The sequence below is a fragment of the Neopelma chrysocephalum genome, unplaced genomic scaffold (genome assembly GCF_003984885.1).
Source record: "Neopelma chrysocephalum unplaced genomic scaffold, ASM398488v2 Primary Assembly neopelma1_65, whole genome shotgun sequence".
NCBI lineage: Eukaryota > Metazoa > Chordata > Aves > Passeriformes > Pipridae > Neopelma > Neopelma chrysocephalum.
Window position 1 is genome coordinate 5,948,565 of NW_020897722.1, and position 22,887 is coordinate 5,971,451.

General features: G+C 44.5%; 2 protein-coding genes and 2 long non-coding RNA genes across 10 annotated transcripts; 3 read left to right on the forward strand and 1 right to left on the reverse strand.

Annotated features, from left to right (window-relative positions):
* Nucleotides 1-320: 320 nt before the first annotated feature.
* LOC113967655 (cytochrome P450 2K1-like) lies at nucleotides 321-14,214 on the reverse strand. 2 transcript variants are annotated; one of them, XM_027683417.1, is made up of 9 exons: nucleotides 7,156-7,510; nucleotides 4,790-4,952; nucleotides 4,465-4,614; nucleotides 4,019-4,179; nucleotides 2,920-3,093; nucleotides 2,256-2,397; nucleotides 1,518-1,705; nucleotides 900-1,041; nucleotides 321-508 (listed from the first exon to the last, which is right to left on the reverse strand). In XM_027683417.1, the coding sequence occupies exons 1-9, from the start codon at nucleotides 7,351-7,353 to the stop codon at nucleotides 321-323; spliced, it is 1,506 nt and encodes a 501-aa protein (XP_027539218.1). In that variant the 5' UTR covers nucleotides 7,354-7,510. The 2 variants fall into 2 exon arrangements, with proteins under 2 accessions (XP_027539218.1, XP_027539219.1); XM_027683418.1 differs by lacking the exon at nucleotides 321-508 and adding an exon at nucleotides 14,108-14,214 and having other exon boundaries at nucleotides 957-1,705; nucleotides 7,156-7,261.
* Nucleotides 1,663-10,370, forward strand: LOC113967662. Of its 3 annotated transcripts, XR_003534260.1 has the most exons (6): nucleotides 1,663-1,826; nucleotides 2,661-2,780; nucleotides 3,868-4,565; nucleotides 4,696-4,743; nucleotides 4,850-4,960; nucleotides 6,202-6,508. It is a non-coding gene; the product is annotated as an uncharacterized LOC113967662 (long non-coding RNA). The 3 variants fall into 3 exon arrangements; XR_003534261.1 differs by lacking the exons at nucleotides 4,696-4,743; nucleotides 4,850-4,960; nucleotides 6,202-6,508 and adding an exon at nucleotides 7,651-10,370 and having other exon boundaries at nucleotides 4,511-4,565; XR_003534262.1 differs by lacking the exons at nucleotides 3,868-4,565; nucleotides 4,696-4,743; nucleotides 4,850-4,960; nucleotides 6,202-6,508 and adding an exon at nucleotides 7,651-10,370.
* Nucleotides 10,409-13,166, forward strand: LOC113967663. Its single transcript, XR_003534263.1, has 2 exons — nucleotides 10,409-11,631; nucleotides 12,604-13,166. It is a non-coding gene; the product is annotated as an uncharacterized LOC113967663 (long non-coding RNA).
* A 398-nt stretch (nucleotides 14,215-14,612) lies between the features above and the next one.
* On the forward strand, nucleotides 14,613-16,855 carry LOC113967661 (cytochrome c oxidase assembly protein COX19). Of its 4 annotated transcripts, none has more exons than XM_027683434.1 (4): nucleotides 14,613-14,801; nucleotides 14,917-15,028; nucleotides 16,329-16,442; nucleotides 16,639-16,855. In XM_027683434.1, exons 1-3 carry the CDS (start codon nucleotides 14,720-14,722, stop codon nucleotides 16,414-16,416), a joined length of 282 nt encoding a protein of 93 aa, XP_027539235.1. In that variant the 5' UTR covers nucleotides 14,613-14,719; the 3' UTR covers nucleotides 16,417-16,442; nucleotides 16,639-16,855. The 4 variants fall into 4 exon arrangements, with proteins under 4 accessions (XP_027539235.1, XP_027539237.1, XP_027539236.1 ...); XM_027683436.1 differs by lacking the exon at nucleotides 16,639-16,855 and adding an exon at nucleotides 15,781-15,826 and having other exon boundaries at nucleotides 16,329-16,437; XM_027683435.1 differs by lacking the exon at nucleotides 16,639-16,855 and adding an exon at nucleotides 15,325-15,421 and having other exon boundaries at nucleotides 16,329-16,425.
* Nucleotides 16,856-22,887: the final 6,032 nt, after the last annotated feature.

Sequence of the window (22,887 nt, forward strand, 5' to 3'; positions counted from 1 at the left end):
AGGGGAGAGCCTCTGATGGGTTACATCTATAGAGGAGGCTTGAAGGCATTTCATTCTTTCAAACAGTCCTGAAAACAGCATCTCTGGTGTGCTGTTCCAGGAATGAATCACACTGTTTCTGAGAGCAGTATTCAGGGCTGTCTGAAGGGTTTGCATTAGAGATGCCACAAGAGCTGTTGGAGAGGATGGCGTGAATGAGAAAAATAGCAGTGCCTGATGTCTTCCTTGCCCTAAAGCTCAGGTACAGATGGTTTTCCCCTCTGTAACTAGACTTGCTTTCAAGCTTGAAGTGTTCACTACTCTACTGCCATGTTGTTTGGTCATTCACAGGGCACAGCACAAACCAGGTGAGGCATGGGGTTCAAGGTAAAGCCGACATCAGCAGTGAGATCCAGGTCTGACTTATCCACTCCGGGAGGGGGACGAAAAACAAATTTGCGGAGCAAGCCCCCAAAAAAGAGGAACAGCTCCATTTTGGCCAGTCCTTCACCAAGGCAAGCCCTTCGTCCTGAAAGCAACCAGGAGAGAAGTTAATGATCAGCACTGTAACTGTTAGTGTTGAGCTCTGATACCTACACTGGAGATACAGTCTGTAAGAGCAGACTGCTGAGGTAGGAAATTTTCCCTTCCTTCTCTTTGTGTATTGAAGGTGCTACTGGCTTGGTCTCAAGCTACACAGAGGGCTGTAGGTATACGAAATTATTCAGTGACTGTGAGTAAATCAGTGACTCCTAGATCTCCCAAAGAAGAGGTGGTTACCGACAGCAATGGTGGACAGAAAAAATGACTAGAAATCCCTCATCCTCTGTTCTGTACCCCTGGCTTTCATACTTTCCTGAATCTGGGGGAACTGCCATTAGCCCAGCCCCAGGTTGTACACACACACAACCCCATCTCACCTATGGAGAATGGAATAAATGCTTCTCTCTTAATGAAGTTCCCGTTGGCATCCAGGAAATGGGAAGGGTTGAACTGATCCGGGGTTTTCCAGTGTAACTCATCATTCAGAGCAGAGGTCAGCAGTGGAATAATCTCAGTACCCTGAAAGGGATCAAAGAAACACATGGAAGAGGAGATCACTCTCCTAGTTGAGCCAGACTGCTTTCTTGTTTCTAATGTGAAGAGGCAAGTAAGATTGAGCCATGACAAATAGAACTGGGGATGTTTCCCTGCCCCATTGTGGTTCTGCCTGTTATCAGTAGCTGCTGTTTTATTTTTTGGATCACAAAACATTGGTTTCTTACAGAGTTAGATCTTTCAAGAAAGGTGCTGAAGTAGATGCTCCACATTTGACATAAAAGATTCAAACCAGTGCGATTTAATTATGGTTATTCAAGATTCAAACAGCTGTAACAGACCACAGTCCATCGTATGCTGCAAGTTATCCTGGATCCAAGACAAAGGGTCACATGAAAACATGCATCATGGTGTCTTTAATTATTTGTATTTTTCTTTGTCTGCTTCAAAGAAAAGTGTAAGGAATCTGCACAACATAAGCTGCTGTCCTCAAAGCTCACCTTAGGAATCACATAGCCTCGGAAATTCACATCTCTGGGAGTTGATCGTGATACACCCATAGGGACAATATTGGCAAACCTTTGTATTTCATGTATCACTGCTTCTGTATAAGGCATTTTTTTCCGGTCCTCCAACTTGGGCAGCTCTCCTGGTTCAATGACACGGTTCATTTCTTCTTGAATTTTTCCTTGGAGGGAGGAAAGGATTAAGAAGCTGATAACAATCTTACCTTGCAACTGAAATGACTTCCAGTTTGGCAAAGATGAAGAAAAGGGAAAACTGTGAATATTTGGGAAGAGCAGAAGTGGGTAAGCTGGGGCATGATATGGCTCTTTCGGGTTTGTTGTTGAGCCAAGGGAACTTGAACAGAGTCACTACAGTCCATCCCATGCCTGATTCTGACTACACACCTTTGTTACCCCATAACCTTCAACAGAAACCAGATCAGAATCAGCTCCTGAGGAGACCTTTAGTGACGTAAGCCCATAGCCTGCAGGTGAATAATCATGGGGGAGCTTTACTGTAACTGCAGACTGCCCCTCAGCCTCTCCCACTTGGCTGGGCTGGTTTATTGCAATCCAGCTGAAAAAAATTCCTTTATGAAGTCAACGGTTGTTATCACTCTCAGAGCACTCAGAATCATTACTCTAGGCAGCACTGAATGAGTTCCACTCCCTTCCACAACCAAAGCCTTAAGCATGCAACGAGGAATTGTACAAGGGACTTGTCAGCCTTACTCTGAATTTCTGGGTATTTCATCATCAGAAGGAGCCCCCAGCGCACAGTTGTAGATGTAGTTTCAGTCCCAGCAGCAAAGAGGTCCAGGGTTGAAAACATCAGGTTTCCATTGTCGAACATAGTGTGGGGTTTCTTTGACTCCTTCAAAACATTTGGGTAATGGCCATAAGTTCTACAGCAAGTGACACCTATATGTGACTGTGTTGCCACCATTTTTATCTGCATTTTAGGTCTCTGTGACTCTAAACATGCTGGAAAACTAAACATTTAGCATTTCAGCAATACAGCCTGTGCTGTGTGGAATTTGTCTGGTCCCAAGCATATGGGCAATACCCAGGTCTAGATATTAGATTAGTTGGGATTTATTTATTGTAATGCAGTTTATAACTGTACCATTCTTGCAGGAAGGTTTGGGATGATCTCCTCTTTATGTGTGCTGAGTGGTAACTTATGTCACACACATGGGACATCACGACAACCTTTTAACTCAGTGGAGCCATGGAGTAAGTCCAGCACAGCTCACTGTGAGTATAAGGTTTGATACATCCTGCTCACTGCAGTACTTCTGTCTCCACACGCTCCCAGTCCCTGACAGATGGCCAGTCCTAAGAATAAGTCATAGCTAAGAGAAGAGAAAGACTCTGAGACTCAGCTTTAAAGTACCTTTTGTTGCTTTACCAGAAAGGCATCAACAAAGCCTGTTAAGTCATTTTCATTAAGCTCCTCTTTGTGTTGCTGGAAGAGCTTCTGGAGGAAAGCGTTCAATTCACTGATATTTTGTAGCACAGTCTTGGAAGCTCCAGAGAGAAATCCAAGGTATGGGTAGAAGTTATATAACTGTGGAGCAAGAGAATTCTTATTTAATTGACATTTTGAACACATACTGGTATCTCAAATCACACTGCTTGTCCTTTGTCCCATGCCCTGACATTTCAGGCTGTAATTTCCCCACATTCACATGTACTGTCTAAGCAGCAATGGATTCCTGCAGAAACAGAGTGTTCTGTTATGCCTCTGCATGAGTCCTTGCCATGACTTTTGGGAGATTCACCAGCTTAAATCTTCTTTCAGGTCTTCTAGCTGTGCAGATGGTGGGACAGAGGGTTTCAGATGTGAAAGATTGGAATGTGAGCATTGTACTTATTCCAGGGAAGATCCTCAGGTGTGCCACACTCCTATGGCAGCAGAAGGGACTTGAACTGGCCACCTTCACAGACAGACAACATTGCTCTGACCTGTGCTTGAGTGGTGCTTTTTAGGCTTAGCTAGTCTGGGGTTACAGGCAGACACAGACCTCAGTGTGGCTCACTCCACTGGTGGTCAAAGCAGAAGCTTTGTGTCAGGAAAGAACAGGTTTTTATCAGGCTGTTAGTTTGCTAAGGTTGAATTTCAGTGGCCAAAATAAAAGAAAAAGAAGTTTGTCAAACTTGGTACTAGGGGAAGCAGAACTAAGACAGTTACTGAATGTGAAATACAAGGAGGTAGGTTTGAGATTGTGCTTCTGTTCTTCAAAGAGGGTAAAGTTGTTCCTTTTGTGAAGATTTTGGAGGTTTTTTTCTTTTACTAAGGAGCTTCACTGATTAAGCACAGGGGCCTGGGAATCTGTTTCAGATACAGAACCACAGGTATGTTCTCTATGGGCTAGCTGGCTGATAATGTTCTTGTTTTCAAGAAGCAAGTTGTGGGAGGCCAGGAGAACAAACATGGACAACTTGATATCCCCAAAAAATCTGAAAGTTAAAACATAAAATAGAGCTCTTACCAGCACCATAGGGGAGCCCAACAGCTTAGCATTTTGATTTATCAGCTCCAGCAAAGTTAGAAATACAGGATCATCATATTCAAACCTCTCTCCAAACAATATCGAGCAGATGACATTGGATACAGCATTGTTGAGTATCATTTTCGTATCAAATGGTTTCCCTGTGGTTTCAAGCAATTAAAAGAAAGGACAATGTGATTGTGCTTTTTTCAGTCTGATTTCCTATGGAAATATAGTCCTGAGCTCCCAAAGAAAACTCATTCCCCACCCAGAATGCACAGCAAGGAACTGAGTTTCAGTGTTTTAAGGCCTCGGTTCAATAACCTACTGCAGCATATGCTGAACTTTAACCACAAGACACCATTTGCTCAGAGTTAAACTTTCATTAATTTTTATTGTTCTGCTAGACCTGTTTTCTGTCTCTGGAAGAAAGACTTGACACTCACCATGATAGGATTCAAAATATTTGATAAGGGAATTTACTTCCTCCAGGATTCGGATCTCAAGGGTTCTCTTTCCCATTCCGAAATCTCGCAGTGTAGACAAGGTAAATCTTCTCATAGTTTTCCATAGTTCTCCATGGCTGAATGCTATGCCTAAAATAAAGATGTAAATCCTATGTCACCCGTTGTTTATAAATATTTTAAGGCTTTCCTACACACTGGTACCTCTTTCAGATCACAAAAATGGATCTGTAAGATGGCGATACCCTCTGCTGTAAGAAGGTACTGAAAAAAACTACAAAAACTACCCAATCAAAATGTCAATTACCATTTCCTTGTGTCATTTTCCTAAATATGGGTATTTCTGCCCTCTCTCCAAATTCTTCAGCATGATTTAAAAGGGCGTCCTTGATGGTTTCATATCCAGCCAGTACCACGGCTTTCCTGGGTCCAAAATGCACGGTGAAGACGTTGCCATATGTCTTGGATAGCTGACAAGGTGAATAAATATGTTCATTCAAAACCAGATCTGGACTCAAACACTAGTACCAGCCACCCTAGATGGATTTTAGACTAAAAGGATCCTCCTAGCCCTGCCTGAAGTCTCCAGGTGCTGCTGTAATTCAAGTAATGAGCAACAGCTATCGATTGCCAGCATCTCAGCTTGCACCCTGTTTGCACAACAAGGTGTCTGCTATCACTGCTCTTATCAGAGGAGTCAATAAAATGCCATTGCATTCCTGTGGTGTTCTGTAGTAACAGGCCAGTGCAGTGATACCACACTGGGAGGCTGTTTGGAGAATGCTGTGGCAGGCAGGCCTGTTTATTGTAATGCTGTTGACCTGAGGCAAGTGGGCGTGCACACACCTTTGAGGCTGAAGCCACAAACACTGCAAAAACAAAGCTAGACAATAACTCTTTCTTTCAGGACAGCACTTGTCTCCAATTATGGCAAGGTGCATAGTGTTGCAGTCATTGCAAAATTATTTGCTGGCCACCAGAAACTAGGAAGCCTGTTCTTGTAGATAATGTCACAGGAGCACTAGGCTTTTACAGCAAATTAAATATGGATCATCTGTTACACAGAAAGGTAGCTTTGACAAGCTAATCATTCACTTGGTATTTTAGACTTCGTTTAAATACACTTCAAGCTACCAGCTCCAAATGTCTTCTTGTTTCTGATGTGCCTGGGTTACCATTTGCTATGCATTAGATACATTCCACAAATTGAATTTCAGATTAGAAGCAGCTCCTGTTATTACACCAGACAAATTGAATTTGTTTTCATCAAATGGTGGTTTGACGGCTTGGGAGATAACATTAGCACTGGTTCTTTCATCCCTGGCAGCTCACAGAGTGAGCAGAGCCAGGGGCAGGGAATCACAGCTGCCTCCGAGCCTTCCTTTGGTCATTTCTTTGCAGTAGTGCTTCTTGGCATCTACTCTGTTTTTACTCAGAAACACAAGTATTGAATGTGGAAGGCCTGAAATCCTAAATAAAGCCGCTTAGTAGATTATAGTAAACGAGTCTGGTGCCATCACATGACATTTGTATTATAAAATCCCCCAGTACTGCCAAAAATAGTTGCACTTTCATACTGACACTCTCAAACATGCCTAGGATCAGAAGGGAGCTCAGAACCAGAAGCCCATCAAAACTGGTCTCTGCACAATCCTCTGCACTGTAAATCAGGGCAGATGAGCACTCCATGCCTGCTATAGGAATTCCATTCTTTTGCAGCCCAGGATGCCCTTTTTTCTACAATGAACTGGAGGATTTCAGTGTCTGCACTGCCCTCTCACTGCAGATGTTCAAATGGCTGAAGGAGTGCACTGTGGACTGTCTTTCCTCCATCACAGTGTCCAGTAAGCACACACAGGGCATGTAGCAGGTCACTCACAGCACCTCAACTGTCTCTACAGCAACCAGATGATATTGGAATTCACACTGACTTGTCCCCACCTCCCTACGGGAACACAGCAGACACTTTCGGAAACAAACATTGCCCCTGGCTTTAGAATATTTAAGGGGTTTTTTCTTTCTTTTAGAAATAAAAGTATCCATAGAACTGTGTAAGAAAAAGCAAATTTTTTAGCTAGACATATAAAAGCCACGTATCAAGTCCTTAATAACCCTGGCCAGTGTGTGTGTGCAGGGGAATGGCTGGAGAGGCAGAGTTGTGCTTTGCATTGCAGGGATATAATTAGCTTTGGAAATGTGTGCATAGGACCTCCTTCCCTCTGCTGTGGGGATGATACCATTTCTTCCTTCCTTCCTTCCTTCCTTCCTTCCATCCATCCATCCATCCATCCTTCCTAGAGGTCTGGCTGCAGTGAGACATATTTTGATGGCAAATAGTACTGATCTGTCAGCAGACTGGCCCAAATTGAGTCTTCTACCTGCAGCCTCTGAAGGGCTTGAAACACCAACAATATGGAGCTGATTGCAAGGGATGGGGGTCTACACTGAAGTGCCTAAAAAGAAAGGAGTGTGTGTATTATATTTATATATATAAACACATGTTTGTGTGTGTATACCTCGAAGATAAAGTCATTCTGCCAGTCGGCCTATATGCCAAATATCTCATTTCTGCCCTCCATGCAAAGCAAACACAATTGCATCTCCATTTTCCTAGTTGCATTTCTCACTTCGGGAATTGCACATTTTCCCCCTCTCTGCTCATCCAGCCCCTACCTCTGTCAGTGACTGGAACGGCTTTTTCAGGTCCACCACGTTCAAGTTTCCAATCAGAGGAAGAGGCTGTGGCCCAGGAGGCAAACTGCAAACTGACTTCTTCGAGCTGGTGAGAAAGTAAAGGAGAGCAAACAGCCCTGCTGCCAAACAGAGCAGTGAGCTGGAGCCCACGTACTGCAGGAAACTCTGCAGGGCCATGTCCAAATCCAGGTGTGGGCATGAGCGTCTTGGGGTCCCTTTATAGCCCTTCTGTCATTTCCTGAACACACCTTCTGGAGAAGTGGCTTTGTGCAGAGAAAAGGACTCTGTGGTCATGTTAACATCCATTTAGACCAGATGTACTTCATTATGCTGACAAATAAACCACCCTGTTTTATTCTGAACCATGGATTATCGTAATCAGGAGCTCCTATTTCATCTATAACACTGGGACAAGGTGTTTGTTTTCCAGTGAAAATCTGTGTTATGGGCATGTTGTTCTCTGCATTATTTCAGGGGCAGAACTCAAGGACAGGACCCAAGCTGGATTGCTGCCATGGTGCCGAGTCACAGGACTCAGCTGGACCACTGGTGATGCAATGGAGGAAGCAGGACACAGGAAAGCCCTCAAGAACACATGGCCCAGGGTGCAGCTGGCAATCAAGCCCTCAGGAAAGACAAGACTGACCATGGAGGAGTCGGAACAGTGGTTGCACGAAGATGTGCTAATTCAGGATTGCCAATGGGAGTAGATCTATTTACAGGTGACAGCTCTGATTCTCTTCGCTTTCCTTCCACCCCAGTGAAACCACCTCCTTGAGCAATACAGTGTTTTCATTGCTAGCATAGTTATTGATCTTTGGCCCAAAAGTTTTCTCCCAGCAATCCCAAACCGCTCCTGAAACCACTTCAGTCGTTATTTCGCAGTTTACTGTCCAGAGGACTGGGTGTCCATGTCTGGCTCTGTGTTTGGTGATGACTCTTTCTGTTTATGGGCAGATGCTTGTAATCCTCCAGGAGAAACCGTCCCCTCCAGGCAATCCTTCTGCCTAGATTGGAAAAGAGATCCTGAACCTTTGTAACCTGGGAGGAGCCAGGATCAGAGTGCAGCTGGCCAGGCAGAGGATGGAGGCTGCCTGGGCAGCTGTTGCAGAGGGGGTGCCAGGCAGGAGCAGCAGTTTTTTGGCCCTCCAGGTGCACTGAGTCATGCACCATGCCAGGGCAGGGGCCTGCAAGAGCCTGCGTGCCCAGGAGACAGCTCCCCAAGAGCCACCTACACCCTCTGCATCCTGGAGGGATGACAACAAAGCTGAAGTGATTATGAACAGGAGGCCATTGTTGAAATGGTAACTCTGGGGGAAAGAGTCAATTTGATGCTCTATCACATATTCTCAAGTGGGGATATTTTGTTCCCCAGTTGCAGATTCTGTCAGATTACCGGGCTGTGCTGCTGTTCACCCCTTTAGAAATCTTTAGCTTTAATAATACTTTTAATATAATTCTCCAAGGCTCCCGGGTGCAGGCTCCACTGATGGAAAAATGATGATTATTTATTAATAATAATAAAAGTACATTAGCCGAAGGCAAGGGGAATCAATAAACTCTAACGAGATTGACATGAAAAAGGTGCCTGCACATCTGCCTGTTCTCCAAGGCTTGTTATCAGGAGTGGAGTTTTTCACAAGGGGGAACTTTCCTGTGCAGGATGGGCAAAGAAAAGAGGGGAATGGATGGTCACGCCAGTCTCAAGATTTATTGCAAAACTATGAGGTCTTTTTCTGCACTCTGTTCTCCCAGATATTTCCAAGAATATCAGATCCTTCTCTGAGAAAATGGTGTGACCACTGAGACTCCTGACACTGTCATACACAGTAAAAGGGAGGAAAAAACCCTATATGGGGGCATTTGGGTACCAGTGGAGGAAATCTGTTGCTTCTGTTTACATACAGGTCTGTTGGAATGGACCTGGCTGCCGCCATAGCAAGCAAGAGCACCTTCCCAAGGGCTTCCAATCTGTTTCAAGCTTCAGGTTGTACCTGCTGACAATATAGGGTGAAACCCTTTCTCAAATAGTGAGCCCATGGACTTGCAACCTGCTGGGCTGGTGTATGCACTGTGGGAAATAATGGAGGAGCTCTCCAGCGGGAGGGAATGATTGCAGTCTTAAAATACAGCCAATCTGATGTCCTCACCTCCACTTCTTCCTCATATTCCTTGGTTTCCAGTATGCAACTCCAAACACAGCCTACAACTGAGTTGCTGGCTTGCAGGTGAGACATCCCACACAGGACTGGGGAGAAGACGTTGCTCCCTGCTCACGTGTCTTTGTCTTTTGACCAGCCCAAGCCAGAACTGATACCATCTTAAGGTAAGCAGACCTTGTGGGCACAGCTCAGTTCCTCCTAGAAAATGAGCCTGTACATTAAACAGCCGCAGTAATTTCTGTGTGCTCATCTGGAGAAGGTCATATCATCTTCTAATGGGACACAGGTTAACAATGCTACAGTAACCGTAGGATAATGCAGGGAAAGGGTTGTTATAAGGCCATAATTCAGTCAATGACTGCTGATAACATAATAAACCAAGAGAGTGAACACCAAGTGCTTGTGTGCCTTGCAAGGTTCTGCCACTGATTTACAGCCTCTGGAGATGCCTATCAGCCCGTGCATTGTTATCAGGAATATATAAAGCCTGAGCACACCCTATTAAACATTAACATTTTTAAAGACCCAGATGTGTTAAAACTCGAGCTGCTCCTCGCTAATGGATTTTGCTTGCCTTGACAAATGCCACTGCAAAAAGAAATCAAAAGCTTCCCGACTTTGACCTCTTTCAATTTTTCATCATTATTGCATTGTTTTATTGGATTACACCCACTTCTTCCCACCCTGCCAATCTGTATTTCTGCAGGATCACTACAGGGTGGTGATCAGTATCTCAAGTGTTCAGTGTGCTCATTTTCATACAAATAACTTGTTAGTTTCTTTTCACTAATCTGTCAAATCAGTGTGGGCTGCAAATCTACTTTGAGAACAAAGACTCTTGGAAAAATATTTTTTAAAATCATTATTTCACTGCAGAATTTTTTTTTAAAGACTCATGGGGGTTTTTTTACATATTCTGAGCTGAAAGAATTTATGTGATGGGTCTGGTCACTGGGAGAAGAAAATAAAAAAATCTGTGTATGGGATTAGTTCATTGTCCCTTTGCAGAGCCTAAGGTGACAGTATTTTCCACTCCTGTTAAGCATTTACCATTCTTGGGAACTTTGGTGCTTTTAAAAGCCTTTTTTTCTTGTACTGAATGGATGCCATTCCTTCCTTAGTCTCATTCAGTGAGAAAATACGTGGGAGATCCTCGGGTTTGGTGCTGGTAATGTTACTTTTCAATATGCATATCTACAAAAACATTTGCAGTAAAATCCCTTGTGACCATAGCCAGAACCGTGTTCTTCCAGATCTCGCATTCACACCAAGTCACGGCAGCCTGACCTGGGAAGTCAGAAATCAAACCAAATGCCTTGTCATAACTCCAAGGATTTTTTGTTCTGGATTTCTACCCTCAGTCTATCTCAACAGAGTATTGCAGAAATTGTATTAATCCAAGAGAAATTTGGGACATATCACAAAGGGTGATTGAGAGGTAGGTATCTACAGAGCCAGGGGCCCAGCATCTCACTTTTGGGCCCCTGTCTGGACGCAGGTAGAGATGTGGATTTAGATATACCAGAATTGCAACTAGCAGTGTAAGATAAAGGTTTGCTTTGCATCTCAGAGCAGCATTACTATTTCTACAACATTCCTCTCTAACCTGATGAGGCTTTGGCTCAGCAGTAACAGAAAATGAGCTATCACTCTGTACATCTTTGCAGAGCACATAACATATTAAGGCTCTGACCTCAACGGCATGAAACTACAATTTCCATGTAAGTGCAAAACAATAATACTTCATTAATCACCCACAACAAAAATCCCCATTCCCCAGACTATTCTGGCAATATTCTGCATTTTTGCTTGTCTAGGAACCTGAATTAAAAGGGAGAAAAATGGTTTACAACAGCCTGTGGCAGTGATGTAGCAAGAGACCTTATGTAAGAGCTGGCGGCATGCTCGCCTTGCAAGGGTGAGGTGTAGGAATGAGTGATCCTGGAAGGATGTTTCTCTGAGGTGTGTTCTGTGCCTGGGCTGGGAACAGCAGTCTCAAGGGCACAAATTCCAGCATCTGAATGTGCTTGGTCTTGTTCATCTCATTAATTTCTTACAGCTATCCCAAGTGAAGCTACAAAATCCCCGAGTACTTTACTCAAAGCCTTTCATGGCTTGTCAATAAATTATTTTCAAATTAACTACCTGATAATTTGAATCTTCAGGCTCTTAAAAGATGTAGCATGGTGCAAGAGAGAAAATAATGGAAGTCACCGACTTTACCCTGCCCATAAAAAAGAATAAATGTTCTTCTCTGACGTATTATTCAGTTTGGTGCTTCTGAAAAGTAGTGGTAAGTGTGTAATAACTTCTTCTGAAGAGACATTTGTACAACTGACAGATAAACACCAATAATGGAATAAGTTTTCAGCACTAACTGGCAACATTGTAAAAGAGCAAACAATTTTTAAATGTTACTTTAGTCCATACTTAATGAATCTTTAGTCCCCAACTAATGACTAACAGCTCTGATTCAAGCAAAGAATTTTTTTTTAAATCTATCAATCTCTGTATACCTTGAAAGGGGAAGATCCAAGATATTCCCTAGTTTGGGAAGCCTTCTAATTTGAGCCTTCTAATTTTTGGAAAGGGCTCAGGACTCCAGACTAGAGACTCTGTGAAACACTGCATGCTTCACAAATTATCTGATTTCTCTTGTACAATGGGCACTTTTTTACTGAAGCAGCTATTTCAAATTTGCCTGATGCTGTCAGTCTCTCACTTCTTTGAAAGATAATATGGAAAAAACATTTAATTCTCTGTTTATGGCACTGCTTTGTTTTTATTGAATTTCTTTGGAATTGGTTGGCTTAATCTGCAAATGAGATTTTTTTTCTTCACACTGATTATCTAACAGGGGTTTCATTTGATCTCCTTGGGAAAAATACATCCTTAACTGCAAAAGCACGTGTATTAGGTTGTATGACAGCATGTACCTTTAAAGGAAACTCTAGAAGATACAACTGGCATTTGCAATAAAAACATTAAGTAACCATAACCAAACACCTGCTACTATACCTGACCTGAAGGTGGGTAACTACAACATTTAAGGCTCCAAAGACAGACAGTTAATAAATAGGTAATAAAAATATTTGGATATAATAAAATATATCAATTTGATATAGCCTTTGCCCAGAATCATGGAATTGTTTAGGTTGGAAAAGACCTTTAAGATCATTGAGACCAACTGTTCCCCCAGCACTGCCAAGGCCACCACTAAACCATGTCTCTCATCACCACATCTACATCTTTTAAACCCCTCCAGGGATGGTGGCTCCACCACTGCCCTGGGCAGCCTGTTCCAAGGCTTGACAACCCTTTTGAGGAAGTAATTCTTCTTAATATATACGCTCCCACCCAACTGGGTGTCATCTACAAACTTACTGAGGGCGCACTCAATCCCCTCATCCAGATTGTTGATAAAGATATTAAACAGAACTGGAATGGATTGTCACTGTCTGTCTGGGAATAATTCTGCTGTGGGATTCCTGCGTGCCTTTTTCCTTTGACTTATTCCTTCATCACATGGAGAACCAGCAAGTCAACCACTGTGCCAGAAAGTAAGGAACATAATTTGGGCAGTTTGCTAAAATCAAGAGCCTTCACACTTCAGTTAAATTTGTCCAGATGAACCAAAGCTGCTTCTCTGCTGCTCAGTTCTCTGAGATCTGGGAGACAGTTTGCTGCATGTATTTATGAAAGAAGAGTATCTCCCTTTTACCACCAAGTGTTGTAATGAAGTCAAGTGGAAAAGTGCCATTTGCCGTATAATAAAAACCCTCTATTGTTCATAGCACTGAACACCTAATAATAAAACCTTAAATTTCAGGCTGTTTAAACCAGTTACTTATGTAATAGAACATGGTGTAATTTTCCATTTAGAATTTCAATACTGTAATAAGAAAGCAATCAAGGCATAAACAAAACACACTTTAAACAGAGCTGCAGGTAGTATTTCCATAATGACTGTCCTTAAAAATTGAAGCTCTTTCTCCTTTTTTTCCCAGCCTCGAATTCTTTCCACTTAGCTCAGTCATTTAATTAAAAGAAAAATCAACTTAAAACAGATGAAAGACTGTCTGAAACCAATTGCAGCTATTAGCAAAGAAGAAAAAATACTACTGTAATCCACTGTTAACACTTGGGCAGGTTAAATTAAAGCCATTTCTCATCCTCCTTTCAGGAGGAGATTGTGGATCTGCAGAGCATATGCTGTAAACCTGCAGGCAATAGGGGTGTTTTTCTTGATTATCCATCTTGAGGATCTGGAATTTCACCATTTCCCAAGCATCTGCCAAAACCAGCTTGGTTTTACCAGCCTCACCAGTGTTCATGCCATGTGATGGGAACCCTCCTGCTCACCCATCATTTGTAGGAGGCATAAAATAACTCGGTGCTGTCCATCAGGTTTGTGCACGGCATTAAACCATGGGGATTAATGAGGGATAAGCAATCATGTTATCACCACCATGGACAGCTGATGGAAGAGTTCATGTCACTGCAGCAGGATGGGGATGGCTCCTCCAAAATCCTGCTGGGTTTCTGAGGGAAGTTCATACTGCCTCCCTGCAACTGTTATCCCCAGGGCTCTGGCATCACACCAGCCAGGGCTGGGTCCTGAAAAATGTGCTTTTAAGTCAAGACCCAGCACTGTCAGCAGTGTCGGGTGAGGAACTCATGGTTCTTCATGGCATGAGGTTCTTCATGGCAGAGGGGAAGGAGGAGCGCGGCCTCAGCCTGGTCCCTGGATAGAAATGGGAGAGACTCGCTAAGGTTGGATCCTGTATGAAGCCATTTGCTGACACCAGGATCCAGGTTTGGCTCTTTCCCCCTCCATTTCCAGCTGAACAAGTGGCAGAGACAGACCGTTTTTCCAGGCCCCTCCACAGACAGGAGGCCGGTGGCGATCGCTCTCCCCCACCCATTCACAGAATCATAGAATCACGGGATATCCTGCGTTGGAAGGGACCCACAAGGATCATCAAAGTCCAACTCCTGGCCCTGCCCAGGACAACCCCAAGAATCATTCGGAGCGTTCAGAGCGGAATGAGGACAAACCACGGGTTTTTATGAGGAGGAACCTGTTTATTTCGCAGAAGCTGACGAAGCTCTGAATGCAGGGACGCGAACGCCCCCGGCCCGACCCTCCCGCTGGGGCCCGGCCCAACATGGCGGGCGGCGTCGGCGGCGTCTCCATGGCGACGGTTGCCATGGTCACAGGGACGCCGCGACCATGGCGGGCGGCCCCGCCCCGGTCACGTGGCCGCTCGATGCGTTCGGCGCGCGGCTCCCCCCGGTGGCGGGACGGACCGACGGACCGGGGCAGGGACCGAGGGACCGCAGGACCGGCCGTGCCCACCCCCCCACCCAACACCGGCGACATGTCCACCGCCATGAACTTCAGCGCCAAGAGCTTCACGCCGCGGCCGCCGGACAAGGGCGCCTTCCCGCTGGATCACTTCGGTGCGGTACCGCTGCCGGGCGGCCCCGCGCCGGGCCTGCCCCCCCCGCCCGTGCCGCGGGCCCGGTGGGTATCGCGGCCCCGGTGGGTATGACGGCCCCTCGCTGTGTGTTGCAGGGGAGTGCAGCGCCTTCAAGGAGCAGTTCATGGAGTGTCTCCGGCACAGCGGCTATGAGAGCGCGGCCTGCCGGCAGCGCGCCATGGCCTACCTGGAGTGCCGCATGGACAGGCGAGTGTGCCCCCGACACCGGCACTGCCCCAGCCCGGGCGGCCCCGGGACACGCTGGGGACCTGGGGGCCAGCCCGGTGGTCCCTGGGGCGGGGATCCCTTTGCGGGCACGGGAGGGGAAGGCAGCCCGCAGTCACACAGGAAGGCGTCCTTGAAGGTGCCCCGTGTGGCATCAGCATCACTTGGCTCATGTTTCCACGTTATCCAGCCCGTACGGTGGGATCACAGTGGGATTCGGGCAGCTTCCATCCTGCACAACCGCATTTCTCGATGTGAAGCTTATTTTTTTTTCCCAACTGGTTACAAGTTAAACTTTTACCTTGCACGTATTTTGCTCACCTCCTGCCTGACCTTCCTAATCAGCTCCTAGTATGTCTTTAGGACCCCCAATATGTATTTGTATAACTTAACCATGAATTATCAGAGCCAGTGGTATTTCTTTGTGTATACTAATGCAATTGAGTCTTAATTAATGCTGAGTTCAAAATACATCTTCGTATAATTCAATTATATAATATATATTCCCATATAGTATATATATTCAAGTATATAATACATATTCAACTATATAATACATATTCAAGTATATAATATATTTGCCTATATAATACATCCTAGTATAATTCAGGTATAGTTCAAGCAGAAATACTTTGGCCTATTAGCCCCTTAGAAATATGTTTCAAGCAGGCAAGTTAAAAGTTTAACTTGTTCCTCAGGTAAAGTGAAAAAAGTGTTGATGTTTGGTTTTCCAGGGATGTTTCCATTAGTGCATTGCTTTGCAATGCTTCCTGCACAACGGTGAGTCAGGGAACTCTGGGAAATAAACGAATTTCACTGTATTAAAGGAAAATACACTTTCATGGGCTGGTGTCAAGGAGGGCTGCAAATCAAAAACTTGTTTGAAAATCACTGCAGCAAAGGATAGTGGTAATTAAAAGTGGTAATTCACTATCATAAATGGCACAGGTAGAATTTTAGAAAGCTCTTATGCAGTCTGTTAGTTAAAGATAAACCAAGAGTCAGGTCAGTTTCTGAGGAAACTCTTACTCAGTATCCAAAATCAGGAAACAACACATTTAATTGGAAAACCACTGTTAAGGAGAAAAAAAATGATCCCAGAATGTTGCTTTCTGAAAACTGAAATTTCTGAGATCTTGCCAAGCAGCAATATCTCTCTATAGATGTCTTGGATTTCTTTAGGGTAAATGATACTAAATGAAGTAAAGAATGCTGCTGTTCTTTTGTTTATAGACTGTGTTCTCTAAAAAGCTTTTTGTTTGTTTTCTTCTTTTTAACTTAGGCAGCTTATGGCTAATGAACCACTGGAAAAATTGGGATTTAAAGACCTGATAAATGAGAAATCAGAAGAAAAACCTGAAAAGTTGTGATGAAGACAGATGACTTTGCTCCTCATGTATGGAAAGCATAACTCTAAATGTAGTACATATTGTACCTTCTATTCATATTGCAGTAGGAAATGTTTCCTAAAGGAACATTTTTTCCAGAGTTTAATTTTCCTAAAACAAGATTTTTTTTTTAAATGAGCAAAAGTACTGCCTTTGTCTGCTTTGCTCAAGTATTTCTTAACTTCTTTCTTTTAATTTCTCTAGAGGGAAAACATTTACTGCCTGAAGTGTTCTCCATGTCTCTGTAAGAACAGTGAAGTCTTATTTTAAAAGGACAAAACCCCCAAACCAAACAACCCTTTATTGTGTAGATCTTGAACTACTGATTAATCTTGTGTGGGCAGTACTAATATGCTCACAGGAGTTGCTTGTTAGGTGGAAATAAAGCTGTTGTGGTACTTGCAAATTGCTTTTCATTAAATACTGGTATTAGTGCTCATCTTTGGGGTGATCTCCTTCTCACCCTGCTATGGAAGACACTTGGGGTGGGGGGTTTTTTTCAGTCTTAAAATCTTCCATCATTTTCAGGAGAGTATTTCTAGTTCCAGACACCAGTCAGGTAGTGATTCTGCTTTTAGTTACCATGCCAGCAGTGTTCACCTAACTTCATTTTATCATTTAACTGGGAATCTTTCATTCTGAATACATTCACTTATCCAAATAGAGCTGCCATATCTTTTGGGGTTTTAATATCTTAATGGTGAAATCAATGTGGAGACAGAAATGGTGTTTATTTGTGCTCTAAGTTACCAAATATACCTAATGTGATTGGACAGTTTTATTCTTTTAAAATCAAATGTTTTATATTAAAAAACAGGGTAGATCAGGAGTTAGCTGTCTAAGAAATCCAATGTTTCTTCCAAAACACGTAGCTACAGCCCAGACATTGAGAAGGCCATGCAGCAGGTGAGAAATCAGCTCTGAGTGTGTTTGTATAATTTAACCATGAATTACCAAAGCCATTCTCTTGCATGTAGTAATGCAATTGAGTCTTTCTTAATTAATGTTGAGTTCAGGCAGAAATAGTTTGGCCTGTTAGCCCCTTAGAAATGTGTTTCAAGCAGGCAATAAATTTGTAAATCCTTTGGATGTATTTTCTGCTGTATTTTCTGCCCTGTCACCCCTGCTTCTTTTGTTTTTGTTTTTAACCCTGTGACTCATTTCTCTGCCTATCTGGTTCTTGAACGTTAAGCTTTAGGGTCAGGGCCTGCAGACAGTGATACAAACAGTGATCTGTTTGTCAAGGCAATTCTCCAACACTTTCCTCTTTATTTGGTGTCCTCTCTTTGATATATCTCCCCTTCCCTGCTGTCTGCTTTTGCTTCTGCTTCTGCTTCTCTCCACTGTGCATCTGCTCATACTGAGCTCCAGGAAAGGGTGGAAGAACATTTTCTGCTTTTCATATTGATCATTGGAGCTGAGATTTAAATTGTTGCTCAGGTCTAATCTGATGGAACAGAGCGCACACAGCTCAGAGCAGGTTCCTGTTTGAAAAGAACATTCGCCGCCTGCTGCATATTTTTATTCTACTTCATTCTACTGTTCAAATTATATCCTTTGGTGAGATTAGTACATTTATAGAAAAGAAAGCAGAGATTGTATTTCTGCAACAGATATTAAAAGACTTTATATTAAACCACTGAACAAGAGCTTTCTTTCAGTGATACCAAGTTAGAATTAAAATAATCTCTGGCATCTGCAGAAGAAAGAAATCAAATTTCATGCTTCTGTGCTCCTTGAATATTATAAGGTGAAGTGAATTCATGGTAGATGTGAAAGAACCCACCAGTGGTGGGGGAGTAATCTGGGCTGTTATCAATGCTGGTTTCATTTTTTGGGTGTTACTCTGCGCTGTCGTTTGGCGAAACAGTTCCTTGACGAGTTCAGTCCATGTTTTTCTGAGACATTGATACCGGCTCTGTCCTCTGCATTGTTCTAGAGTAAAAGGGGTAAAGTTTTTGAGGTGTTGAGTGGTTGCCGCTCTAAAAGGGACCACGGAGGTGAGAGGTTTGCACCTTTCACCAACCCTAAGATCACATCCTCGTCCTGTCCAGATCCATAGACACCTTTCATTGTGCTTCCCAGCACTGTGAGTCAGCGGCACAGCACTGTCCCCTCATGCCAGGGCAAGAAAAGAGCTGTGAGTGGATAGTTGAAAACTTGGAGAATTGGCAGAAGCACATATTTCCTGTAAGCATTAGCTGGAGAAGAGAATATGTTCAGTGGAGCTGCAAGGTAAGCTCAGAGCTGGTGAGGGACATCAGACAGTTGAGATCTAATGCAACTGAGAGGTGGTGGGGAAAAAAGCCATTAATCAGTGCCAAACCTGGGTCAAACAGTTTTCCCAACTTGCTCTATGGGACAAGCCCCTGCGACACCAGAGTCATCGGGGAGAATTCCCAGAATGCTCTTCAATTAACTCATCCCAACATACAGATCATTAATTAAAGCCTCTCCATTTAAAACCTCTTTATTTTAGCTTTGCTTGTGGTATCCAGGTGTGTGCTCCTTTAAAATGAAAGGCAAAGGAAAGCTGTAAATTCACAGCCATCTTTCCTGTGCCCATACCAAGGAGGAACCTCTCCAGAAGCCTGTCACCAAGCTGGGAAAAATCTGTATTCTGGAAACGCTGAGCTGAGGTGCGTGTGCTACAGGGGAGGCAGTTTGTCAGGGGCACTGCTTCCTTCGTGGAGCTGTTTGGAGCTGATGAGCTGCTCTGCTGCGGGAGTGGTCCCACGCAAGTACATTAATCTTCCTGTGAGAAGCCTGCCAGGTGCTGCCTAAGCTGCTGAAAAGCTCCACCTGCTGACGGATCCCGTGAGCTGGAGACAGGCAAATGACTGGGAAATGAGGTTGGGCTGGGCTGGATGCACGGACAGCCAGCCTGGATGTGCAGATGTGGAAGGGATAGCCCGAAGCAGGAGGAAGTGTTGACTGTGTTGAAGTGAAGATCTATTTGAGCTGTTACCACAGCAATAGAATCAATAAGTGAGGGGGCTGTAATTGTCTTTTCTGTAGCTTTCCTTCAGCAGAGCCTCATTCACACCCTAAGGAGGCACTCTGCTGCTTGGGATCAGTCCTTAGGGAGTCCCCAGAGGACTCTGGAACAGCAGAGCTTTGCTGTTGGCACTGGGGAGAGCCTTGCCCGTGCATTCCCTCTTTCTTTGCTCATATTAAAATCCACTCAACCACAAAGAGCTTAACCTTGATCACGGCAGTTATTTACAGAGGGAACATTGCTGTGAGCCAACTCTCGTTATGTCTTCCTGGGAGACCTTGAGCTCTAGGTGTATCTCTCCAAACAACTGCAGTGACCTGCAGAACAAGGAAGAAAGGGTTTAATAAACATTTCCAAAGCTCTGGGTGTGCTTTCACAGAAAATCCTACACAAAGAGAGCCTCCTGTGCTTGCTCTGGAAGTGGGCCATGGTCCAAAGTCCTTTGTGGGAGCACAATGAGCCCGTGCCTCTGCTGAGGAGGGATTGTTGCTCCATCTGCCACCTGCAATGGCGTGCCTGGTGTAGCAGGAGGGTTGCATCTGTCAGCACCTGTGAAGTGAATATTTGGGGTTGTGCACAGTTAGAGGCAGGCAGGGGGTGTAGCTGCTGACCTTTACGTTTGGTCCTTTTCCAAGGCCTTCTCCCCAGTTTGTCCTGCCTGCTTCAAATCCAAGGAGTTCCTTGTGGCTGGGCATTACACTTATGTCTAGTAGTCACCCACTTGGTTTCCTTTGGAGACCATGGAGTTGCTGGCTTTTGCTGATGATTAGTTGCCCTTTGGGGCAGCAATCAAAACAGCTTTCCCTTACTGCTGCCTTTGTGGTTTTGGCTTAACCAGCACTAATAGTGAGTGAGGGGTAAGGAGTTAAAGCACCTCTTAAATTTCACCTTGTTGTCTCACTGCAAGCAGGCCTGGAGAGCACTGAGAGGCAACACTATTTTCACTGAGCCTCTGGAATGAAACGTATGTTGTGTGAGGCTATGAGAGAAGCAGCAGCCTGCTCCCATACAAAAAGTGTCTGTAGCATCACTTGTTGCTGTAGGCTCTCAAAGTGCCTTGGATGTTCTGGTTCCACTGGAGAGCAGTATTTTTCTACATTTCTCATCCGTAATTCCTGGGATGGGAATGATGCTTCTGCTAGAATGCAGGAGTGTGGTCATTTCTGGTAGCATATTCAGTGACCCCAGAGGACTTGGTTGCTTTTGTGCCTGGAGGAGATCCATTCTGGAAGAGATCCTTCTGCTAAATTGGGAATGTTGTGTAAAGCATCAGGTTTCCCACAAAAATCAAAGCTCTGATTCAGATTAATTAAGAAAAACCACCTATTTGGAAGTGCACATGCAAGGGCCCATTTCCCCTTCCAGAGTATTTCTATGAAAATTGGATGTCTGATTAATCTTATCCTGGTTCCCTTTTTTTTCCCCCTCCTTAATGATCCTGCTGCTGTGAATAACTGGCAGTGTTGCATTTTTTTCAGGATGCAGCAGATTTTCTAGCTTGCAGATTTTCTAGCTTACAAATTTCAAGACAAAATGCCTTCCTTCTGGAATGAAGGTGCCATATGGCTTGAAATGCATAATTGATCACTGCTCAAAATAGAAGCTTCATAGAAAGTCACCTAGAAGTCCAATGCATGTGTGCAGGGGACTTAATAGACCTTGATGCATTTTTTGTTTCCTGAGACTGATGATGATATAGGGACAGGTTTTTATGCCTCCTCTTAGAGGTTCTGATGCTTGTGCTCTCTCATTATTCCAGGAGATCTTGGGAGTTGCATTAGCAGGTGCATCAGTCTTATGCTTGCTGATCCCTGCTGGGCTTGGCTGGATGAAAAACACCCCAGACAAGCCTGGCATTCAACATACAGCCCAACAAAGGCCACAGTTGTATCTGTGAGTGTAAAACAGTTCAGTTGATCAAATCTGGTGGGCTGAATCCAGCCCTTGGTGCTCCATATTTCCCACCTCCAGTGGGATGCCTCCACAAGCAGTCTGTCCCAGCTCCCACACAGAGTGAGGTAGGTTCCTACTGATGTGGGAGGGATGTTGGGGGTCCATCTGGCTGTGTGCCCTGTTTCCTGGTAATGAGCAACACCTTAGACCAGCCAGTATTGTGGATGCTTTTCTGTTCTGGTCCTTATGAATTATGACAAACTCTGATAGGAGCAGTGCTGGGAAGTTGCCTTGAAAGAAGAGAGCAGAGCAGGAAAGAAAGCGAGGAGACTACCCAGAATGATCCAGGCTTTTCAATTCACCTTGGTAGGTTTAAAAATCAGGTAGTGGAGGTGCTTCTGCAGCCCCTTTGGGCAACTGAGTCCTTTGTCTATTTTAGTAACCTTCAAGGAGTTGACAGCTCTGATTTCTGGAGGATTTCTAGTTTTCTCACTGCTAGCAAGTCCTGCTCAGCAAGAACCTGCTCACACCCCCAGTTCTGCTCCTGCTTGCAGAGCTGCTAATCAAGGATAGCATGTGGGAAGGCAGCCACATGGGAGGGTGTGCTCTGCAAGGGAGTAAGGCCCAGTTTTGTTTGCTCAATTTACATTTCTCTGTTATTAAACCATGTTCTGGTTTTCAGCAGGGTTTGTAAGCACTGAATCTCTCCTTAGTGGACAAAGTAGGAGAATGATAGCACTACAGAATCTGGGACACCAGGATAGCCCTGAGGATTTGATGTGATGCTGTGATGGAGCCATCTGCTGCCAATCTACCAAGGGCCTTTCCCCTCTGGGTTGCACCGGCAGCCCCAGGTAGCATGGCTGGATGGATGGTCAAAAGCATTTCATCCCACTGAGGAAGCCAGTTTTGGGGCAGGCAGACTCAAAGGGGAAAAGAAATCCTGCTGCCACTCAGGATTGCAGAGAAGCTGCGGATCAGCTCAGTGCTGAGAAAATTACTGGTAACTCAGGATGCCAAACCAGGCAGGAGCAAAGCCCCCCACTGATAAATGAGCCTTCACAGCCCCATGAAAAAGAACCAAGCAGGAAATCCCAGGGGTGTAATGAGGCTGGCTGCTTGCAACTCTGGGATTGCCTCTCTTGGCTTTTGCTCTTCAGTGTGAAGGTGGGAGTTATGCTGTGCTATAAACCCCTGGATTTAGCAGGTTGTCTTTAACCCCTCGTCCTCACCACCCGTCACTGTGGCCCAGCCCATAGAGAGCACACAGTCCAGGGTGTGTCTGTTGTTTGGCACATCTCTGTGCATGCTCAGAGTGGTTGCTAAGGCAGCATAAGTCTGTCCCCTTTCTCTATGCCTTCAAATGTCTGTGTGATCTAGAGGTATAGGTGTGCTGTGTCCGTGCAGCCCCATCCCAGAGCAGTATCCACATGGGAGAGCAGAGGCAATACCACGGGTCAGGTGTTAACAGTCTATGTGCACAGACATCAGTGTGAGCGGTACAGGAGGGTGGAGTGTGGGCTTCAGTTTAGCTCTCCCCCTCCTCAAACTGTGCTGCAGAG